The sequence below is a fragment of the Morone saxatilis genome, unplaced genomic scaffold, assembly GCF_004916995.1.
Source record: "Morone saxatilis isolate NCDOM2014 unplaced genomic scaffold, NCSU_SB_2.0 Contig5, whole genome shotgun sequence".
Taxonomy (NCBI): Eukaryota; Metazoa; Chordata; class Actinopteri; family Moronidae; genus Morone; species Morone saxatilis.
Window position 1 is genome coordinate 12,460,635 of NW_023340095.1, and position 9,060 is coordinate 12,469,694.

At 41.2% G+C, this 9,060-nt stretch overlaps 1 protein-coding gene across 1 annotated transcript in view; it reads left to right on the plus strand.

Moving 5' to 3' along the window:
- Positions 1–5,815: 5,815 nt before the first annotated feature.
- The window catches only part of pkp4 (plakophilin 4), a gene marked incomplete in the record, with an annotated part of 59,694 nt that continues 56,449 nt past the window's right edge, over positions 5,816–9,060 (plus strand). The window contains 2 exon segments of the mRNA XM_035676994.1: positions 5,816–6,024; positions 8,389–8,522. Coding sequence (XP_035532887.1) covers positions 6,009–6,024; positions 8,389–8,522 — 150 coding nt within the window.

A 9,060-nucleotide genomic window follows, 5' to 3' on the forward strand; every position in this document is an offset into this window, starting at 1 on the left:
GTCACTAAGTGCATGGCCAGGCTTCATCTTATCCATCTCCCTCTTTAAGCTGGTTTCATAATACTTAAAATACAAGACAGGAAACCAGAGTTCCCTTTCTTGTTTTTTATTTTTTAGAGTTCACCAAAGTTCAGAAGTTTGTCAGTGTTACGGCACAGATGAATTCAGTCTTTCAATCTCAATATTTAGCTCTTGTTGTTTACAACAGCCAGTTCAATACACTGAAGAACATTTTTACTAAGATTGGAAGCTAGAGGACCAAGAGTGTATCTGTACCCATGTAGAGCCTGGAGCTTGTCAATTAAATAAAAAGAAGAGTAGGTTTGTGCCAATATAAAATAAAGAGAATCTAGCTCTGGTCACTTTCAGAGATGCATTTCGCACCTCCTTCAAATCATTCTTAATCGAACTGAACGTAACAATCTAGGGTGATTAAGACTCTGTGAATGTGACTGTCAATCTGTTATCAATCACATTTTAATATGAAGGTGTGCAGAACAGCTACAGTGATTGCTTCTCTTCGTCATATTGCAGGTGTTTGGTTTTGTTTTAAATGAGATGCATTTCAACAGACAGCATGCTGACAGGGATGTTCAAGGGCTTGTGAGGTTGGTGTTGTCTTAAAGCAACGTGTCTCATATGGCCATGATTTGAAGTAGCATGAGTGATCGGCTGAGACAGGAATTTGATCGGGGTTCCGTATGTATTGCTGTCATTGTAATTTAATATTAAGACTTGAGCTTTCTGAGGAACTGTTGATTTATACTTTAAATTATAATATATATATTTTATGTAGGGAAGGTAAATTTAGGTGTTCTTGCATTAAATCTTCTTTATTTAATAGTTCATGTTTGTCAGAGAATTCAGAACACACCTTACATACCTTGACCAGACGAGGCAACACATTTTCTCTTGCTTCTTCAGTGTTTACCTTGTAATGGTATATCAATATACCCAAATGTTGGATGTAGAATGTACATACAGGAAGTCATGTCAAGCTTCACTTCAAGCTTTAGGTGTGCCAAAATAAGACTTTTTTTTCCCTCCATGTTCACTTCCCCTTTGTGTCCATTAATTTCATGCCTGTGTACATACTCATAAACTAAGGAATTAAAGAAGTTTTAGCATTTCCAGCTGTTTTACATGCTTTGAACGTAGGGAAATACAATTATATAGCTGAAATATGTTCACCATCTTTGGGACTCATATAAAAACCATGGAATAAGAGCTTCTAGCCAACATGATAACACAACTAGACATGAACAAAACTGAAATAGATAGGGGGTCATATTTATAATCTATTTCTCACACACTCATGCACATGAAGTGTATATTAATATGTCAAAGCAAGGTGTATGTATGACAGTAAATGTGGAAGCCATCATTCTTTTATTTCCCAATTCATCACAACAAATCTACAAAATTGTCCTTTTTATGAAGATGCAGTCAGCTAAGCTAAATTTATACAACTCATAGCTTTGAGATTGATTATTTTTCTGGGGGCAGTTCATCTCTTGCTGCAATCAGTCTTAATAAAAGGTGCTGAGTGAGCTCAGTTATTCACCTTACATTGAGAGAGTCAGGACACTGCCAATAGCCGAGCATTTGTTATGCTAATTTCCCTTTTCAATTTTTCCCATTCGGATTATCTCGGTATTTCTGTCAAACCTTTTTGAGTCCTCAAATCTAAACATGATCATTTGATAACCATCTGATATGCTCAGCAGTTTGGAAATGTTTGACACAGCAAACACAGTGTGTAGGGTTGATAACACTGCAGCATTGATTAAACGCATTTTTAACTGAACTGTTAAATAAAGTTCAATTATGAACGTCCCAAGCCACGATCAAATTCTTTAATTCAACTTTGTGAGTTAGCCTAGTGCATAAAATCCTTGTATTGTGCCACATCTGTTACACAGAGTTTATTGGACTTCTCTAGAGATGTATAGCGCATTATGCTATAATTCCTTCTTGGGAGGCACTGCTGCTTGTTGTGTTTACATTGTAATTGTATGCAGGAAGGCATTAGGGTGTTAAACGCATTCGTCTTACAGTGTGTGACAGGATGAAGCGAGTCTGTCTAGCAGAAACTCTGATTCTATTTAAGGGATTTACATGCAATCAGAATAATTTATGTCCTGTTCTGTCACAACATATTAGTGGTTGTGACATGTTGGAAACAGCTGATGAGACTTCAGTTGAGCATCTCTGCTCCCCATTAGTTGAGGTAGTGTTGTGAGGAAATGTTGTACAGGGTGAATGATTGTTATAGGAAGTTGTTCACGGAAAGTTAGTCTTGTGTTTTTTTTTTTTACTGCTGCACAGTGCAAACATGGATTATTTGGTCTGCAGTCATCTTCCCCATGTCCTTTTTGAGTAAACATATCTTGCAAGATAAAGTGCAGCTCGGGGAGTAATACGTACGCCGTGTGTCATTGCGTTTGTGTGTTGTAAAATGACTGTGTTTCCTGCCCGTATCAGAGGCAAGCCCTGCCCTGTGGATACACATGCTCAGATAGGCCTCGGGTTATTGCAACATTTATCGGGGTGAGGTTCAAGGTGTGAGGTAGGCATGGGTGCAGCTTCTGAATGATTTACTTTGCATCTGCACTTTGTCGAGAAGGTGGAGGAGATGCTGTCGGGCTATTGTCTCCACTCCATACACACTGACACCACGTTTAATCCTATATCAACAGAAGAAAAGGTATGTGTCTATTGAAAGGAGGCTCTTGTTCTTTGTAGTTGATTCAGGGTAATGATTGATAGAGTGAGTGCATGTGAGACCGTTTCTGCTCTGGAAAAGCAGACATTCCTTCGCTGTTGGGTGTGTCAATATGAGCAAAGCAGTTTTTAAGCAGTTGAGAGCAGCAGAAAATGAAACATCTAGGGATCTAATAATAACTTCTTGTGTTTTGCTACTGGCAAGTCCATCGTGCGCGGAGAATTTGTCATCCTCCTCTAAAGAATTTTCCAACGAGTGGCACCTACAGTACTGGGAGGTCACATGCGGACACTTAGCAATGCACTGTCTGAGGTTAAGGTTAATCAGTGACGTGCTGTATGTATAGGACCATCGGTATATTTGTGTTGCCCACATTCTCAAATCTGCTCAGAGCAATTACTTTGTCAGAGCCTCCTAACAGTCAGCACTTTCTAACCACGTGTTTAGCTTAATAGTGTGTGCAGTAGGGGATTTCAGAAATTGTTTCAGAATTCAGTGACTTGCTGTAAAAAACATAATGCTGCTGTTGTGAATGCTTTCTGAGCTGTTTCCCTACTTTTGTCATCATTCTGGGGATTTATTGAGGCTGAAATATATTATTGCTCATCTTGGTGAATTCTGATAAATTATACTTGACCACAAATGTTAGTTTTATTCAGGGAAGTCAATAAACTGTTCGAAAAAAGCAATTAAGTAGTGTGTGTCTTTTGGGGACATTTTTGCAGCTGCTGAGAGATTAGCGGTGGCTGTATTTCTCCTCACAAAGATTTCACATGCTACATAATGCTGCTGAGCCACTCTAGATAAGTTATAAGCAACCATGTGCCACAGGGGCCCCGAGAGCACGTGAGTTTTCATTAAAAATACACCAGATGATTTCACTGATCAGCCCCCTCCTGCACAACTTGAAGTTAATCAGTGAACATCTAATTTGGTCTTTTGGTTTGGATGAATACCTGCGCATCTTCATGCTGTTCATGTTTGCCCTCCTCTTCTTCGTTATAATGCAGTTTTGTCACATATTATACCTTTTATCAAAAAAATAAATATTGCACTTGGCCATATTGCAGTTTCAATGATATTTTAATTAATTGTGCAGCCATACTTTGACCACTTCATGGTTGTTTCAGACATCCTTGGCTCACTGCACACAGTGTAGCTCTTACAAGTGGGTATTTTGCGAGTTTCATAGATTGCCAGGTTTGGTTCTGTATGTGTATATGTGTGTTTTAAGAAGAGAGGTAATTGATTGTTACTTATCACTTCTTTTGTCTCCAAAAAGAGGTGCAGTAGCCTTTTGTAGGTTGTTGTGCTGTTGGAGAGCTCTCTGCTGTGTTTGTGCTGTAGATTTCCCGGCCCTTTTTAGCTCAGCAAGTCGGAGCAATCAGAGTTTGAACTGCTATTTTGCCAAGACTCCCTGCAATTGAAATTCAGGCTAATGTATAATTATTTCTCTGCACATCTCCATTTGTCTGCGTTGAATGTCTGTGACCTGGTGTCATTAGCCCTCCCAAAGACAAATCTTCCTGCCTGCTGACTGGCAGACAATGGATCTTTTGATTTACAGGAACACTGCATGCACTCAGGTGGCAGCAGTTTATATCTTCTTGAAGTAAAATTGAGAAATAAAAGAATGCATCAGTCACTGCATTTACTTTCACTTAAGTCAACTGATTACTGTCAGATTCCTGCAGTTGCCTGATTTCTTAAATGTCATGTAAGCAATGAGGGATTAAGAGAAGACACGGTTAGATTTTCGCTGGAGAATCCTAATTTCCCAGGTATTAACCAGTTTTTTTTTTTTTTTAATAAGCAGACATGACATGACAGACTTCAGAATCAGACAGGTTTACTCGCTGTGGCAGCAGTGCAGTGGCATGAAAGGTTAGATCACTACTCATGATGGTGCGTCCTTGAATCCAAAATAATCACATCGAAGGTCAGGCTAAAACAGAAATGGAAATGAATAAGTATTAATGGTTTTTAACTGTTTATGTGCAGAATATTTGTAAAACTCACATGAACACAGCCTGACCTCTAATTGCACCGTCAATCCAAATGCTCTGACTAAAAAAGAAAACAAATCTTTTGGGTTCAGAATTATAAATCACCAAAACACTTAAATATGCAGTCTTGACTCATAATATGCCCAAGGAGAAATGTGCTTACTGACCAGCTGCTTGTAAGCACAGGAGTTATAATAATTGTGTTACTGCGGTGCATGTAAACGTAGCCTGTGTGACGGCAGATATTATATTTGCTACTGCAGTGCTCCTTGGGGGAGGTGACACAAGGCACAGGTGGCTTTAAGAGGAATCAGAGAACTTACAAATTCATGTCTGTAGATGAAATCGATCGAAGAAGCCAGAGTTTGAAATTCTCTTCAAAAACATGCTCTGCTTACATTAAGGTTTGACTGGTCATGTTTTAAAACACTTATACACTTTGACTATTGCTTCCTTTTCCTTTTCCTTCCCTCCATAAACTACATTTTACTGGGAGAAGGAGAGTCACGGAAAGAGGGGTTGTGTAAGAAGCTCTGAGGAGTGGCCGGAGTCTGAGGTCAGTAGATCAGATCACATGATCCAACGAGTCAGGGTGGGGTCAGACTAAGACTTTTTCTTGGCAGACTTGGAGACATTCAGGATTATGATACTTTAAAGAGGAGCTTTAGCTCCGACTAGAAAGTGTGTCTGGTAAAAGACATGCTCATTATTCCATGTTAAACAGTCGGACAAATCCATCACCGAAAGCAATACTCTTTAAAATGATCTTGATATTTGTTCTGGCATTAGCTGTGTACAAAGATGTTGTCATGCTGTCGTACACACAGTGTTTATTTTCTGCTTAGTCAAGGGAAATAACCAAAATGGTAATAATTAGACGCTGGTTTGCGTCTTTGTTTAAACCAGAATGAGGTCATTTTTGCTCTGTGGGAACTATGCAGTACGGTCCCTGGGTATTAACCTAATGACAGCCCTGAAAGCTGCACAGACTAGGCTCGGCTCCTCAGCTTCTCACCTACTTTTCATCCTTTTGCTCGCTTTTCAGACTGTCTAAGGGCCGGACGTAACCATATGTTTTTAACCGCCAGAAAGTTCAGCAAGGTTATTTTTTTCCCCTCAGCATTTCAAGGGAAACGCAAAGAGAAATGTTGAAGAACCAGTCAGCCGTGTGTGTATAGGACTGTAGGTTGGCAGCAGCATCGTTGTCTTCACTCCTAACCTGAAAGCTGCTAAGAACTCCCGGCTAAGGCGAGTGCATTCAGTCTGGACCAGAAATAATGGGGAATTTCAGAGGTAGGAACAGATACAGATCACAGTTTTTCTTTTGCTTAATGGCCTTCAATAGCGATTGCCTTCCTTTTTGTATGTTATTTTTTCTGCGGTTTTACTTCCTTCAGTCTGCTTAGTGTGCACTTTCCTACAGTTCAGACAAGTTTAGACTGCTGATAAATATTCATTGGATAAATTATATAAACAGATAGTGGTCAAAGTGTAAAGTTCTTTTTCTTGTGATAGGCTAGTCATTTGTGTGTTTTATCAAATAGTGAATGGGTACAGACATGGCATGATAAGGCCTATTTATACTTAATCTATGGTTACTTAAATAACAATTGCTGTAACAGTTCCTGGCTTCCATAGCTGCACACTTCTCATTGTCCTTTTGTGAGAAGATACTGAGAGAAAGCAGAAAGGATTTTGTCCACCCCGACCGGGTTGGCAACTTGTGTCAGTTTTAGAAAATGCACTCAGTCAGTCCTGTCTGTGCTGTTCTCCTCTGTGTTTGTGCAGAAGTCAGGGAGGAGGAGGAGCTCTGTCAAATTCAAACAGCTTCTCCCGTTTCCCGTTTCTGTGTTTTCTGGGAATCAAGTGCCATGTCCTTGATTTTAAAGCTGCAGTGGAGGTGGGTGGGAGTCAGTGCGGTATGTTGCAACACTATGAATGAGCAGGACAGGAATTTGGGAGACTGACGGGGGAATACATGGAATATCCTGAGCAGACTAACATACTTTGGTAGTAGCAAAAACCTCTTCTGTCATTTAACACCAGGGCTGGCACATGGCTCGCTTCAGCTCAGACACCTTGAAATGCTCACGCTGCCTTGGTGACAGACTCCGAGAATACCCCAGGGTCACATTTCGTCCAAATGTCTGGGGGACCTCCCACGTACTTCGTGCCCCCTCCTCCCCAACTGCCTCATCCCTGGCTGGAATCTTTTATGTTCTCACTGTAAACAACTCAACCAGCTCACACAAACTGGCTGTCACCCTGAGCTAAATGATTCCTTAGTCATCTGTGCGTGCGTGCGTGCGTGCGTGCGTGTGTTTGCAGGCAGATTCAAGTCAGTGAGTGCTTTTTTCATGACAGTATGCGAGCCTTTAACCCTTTAAAATGATGTCTGTCGGCACAAAATTGACTCATTCAGTAGAGCTACTGTATATGAGGTCTTCCAGTCACCCTCAGGCTGCCATTATGGATTAAGAATACTACAATAGGCACTTAAATGGAGAGAGTATTCAGTTGCTAGCGGCGGGGCTATTTAGTAAATTACCATGTGGTTATTTCATGGTGGCTTTAGCGACTAATATTCTTCTACATATTCACACGTGAAGCTGTCACACCACAATATGCATCACATCTACAGTGTTCGGTCTTTAGTAAAGTAAATCACGGAGGTCACAATATATGTGTAGAAACCAATGGGTGGAATATGTCTTTATGTTCGTATCTTGGGGATGACAGCGGCAGTGGATCTCTAAGGCAGTAAAAGTCATAGTAAAATCCCTGTTTCCCTAAAGTCACATACCTCCTGTGTTATTAGACCCCTTGCTTTTGTCTGCTGCAGCAGCCCTGAGCTGCAAGGCAGCCATCTCAGCCTTTAGCTGCCCTGTCTGGCTCAACAGGCACCTTCTAGTAAATATGGATCCACCTTGAGCAGCGTTCCCTTGACACCCTCCCTGTCAACGGATATAATGAGACCATAACTATTCGTTCTACTTTCTCATTTCAATCCTAGACAAGAGGCCAGAGAGAGCGAAGGAGACAGGAACACCTTATCTCTTCCGTCGGGCTGCTGACTTGTTTTTTTGTTTCATTTTTTTTTTTTTTTCCAAAGGCCTGCCCTCGCTCATCTCCTTCAACCTTTCCACTGCATCGTATACAAATATGTATAGTATTATCCAGAGCACACACATGCTTGGTATTTTAGGGCAGCTTTTGCATTGTTAGGGTTTGAATTTAAATCGCGCCTTCGTTAGAGCTGCTGGCTGTTGTTCTGTTTGTGTTGTATTTTTTAATGTGACTGTATTACATACACAAATCATTATTTAACTTGTTGTCTCAGGGCCATATGGCATTGATTTGCACTGTCACAGACGTGAAACATTGACAGTCTTTTTCTCTTTGAGCCATATGGCATGTGTGGGTGTGCGTATGTGTATTTCTGGTGGTGGCGTGTGACCATTGATAGTCGGTCCTCATCATTCGCCTGTGTGTATCGGGGAGTGGTTGCCTCAAAGAGTGTGTTTGCACACGCATGCACACAGTCTGGTATGTGTGTACAAGATTGTGTTGTTTTTTTTCTTCAGAAGAGTGCCTGTGGTGACCAGATCATGTTCTGTGTGTGTGTGTGTGTGTGTGTGTGTGTGTTTGTCCACACAGGAGGAATGCCAGCTCCTGAGCAGAGCCCAGTGACGGAGGAGGGGCTTCTGCTGACCATCCGCGACAGTTCAACTGGCCGCAACATGGAGGCTGACAACACGGCCAACAACATCCTGGCCTCCGTCAAAGAACAGGTAGTGTGTTTCTTCCGTTCTGCGCTAAGAGCCCACTGATTTGTGTTGTATCTCTCATATTATGGCACTGTTAAAGCTTTTATGAACCATTTATGTACAGTGACATTTATAGAATGCTAAATTGCCCGGTGACTCACGTATTGTACTAAAAAGAAATCCGCTGGGCAAAGTATGTGCCCATTTTTTCCTGCACATTTGTGTGTAACACCCTGTTGTCACTGTAATCATATAACTTACCTCTCGGCACAGAGCCCAAAATAGAAAGTTGTCGTTTTTCTGCGTGCGCGATGAAGATTTTTGTACAGCAGAACTGTGATCGTGGGGGTTTATTTATTTTTTTTGTCTTGTGGAAAAAAGTGAAGTGGAATAAGCTTGACTGGGAGCTATTCGTTGTTTATTGCCTGCAGTCGTGGCCTGGCTTACATGAATGGACAACCAGGAAGATCATCTCTAGCAGGGTTTGTGAGCCTGTGGTGGGACGTGCCCTCTGACTCACTCAATCTATGCCTGTCTAACTGTGATTCACACACACACACAC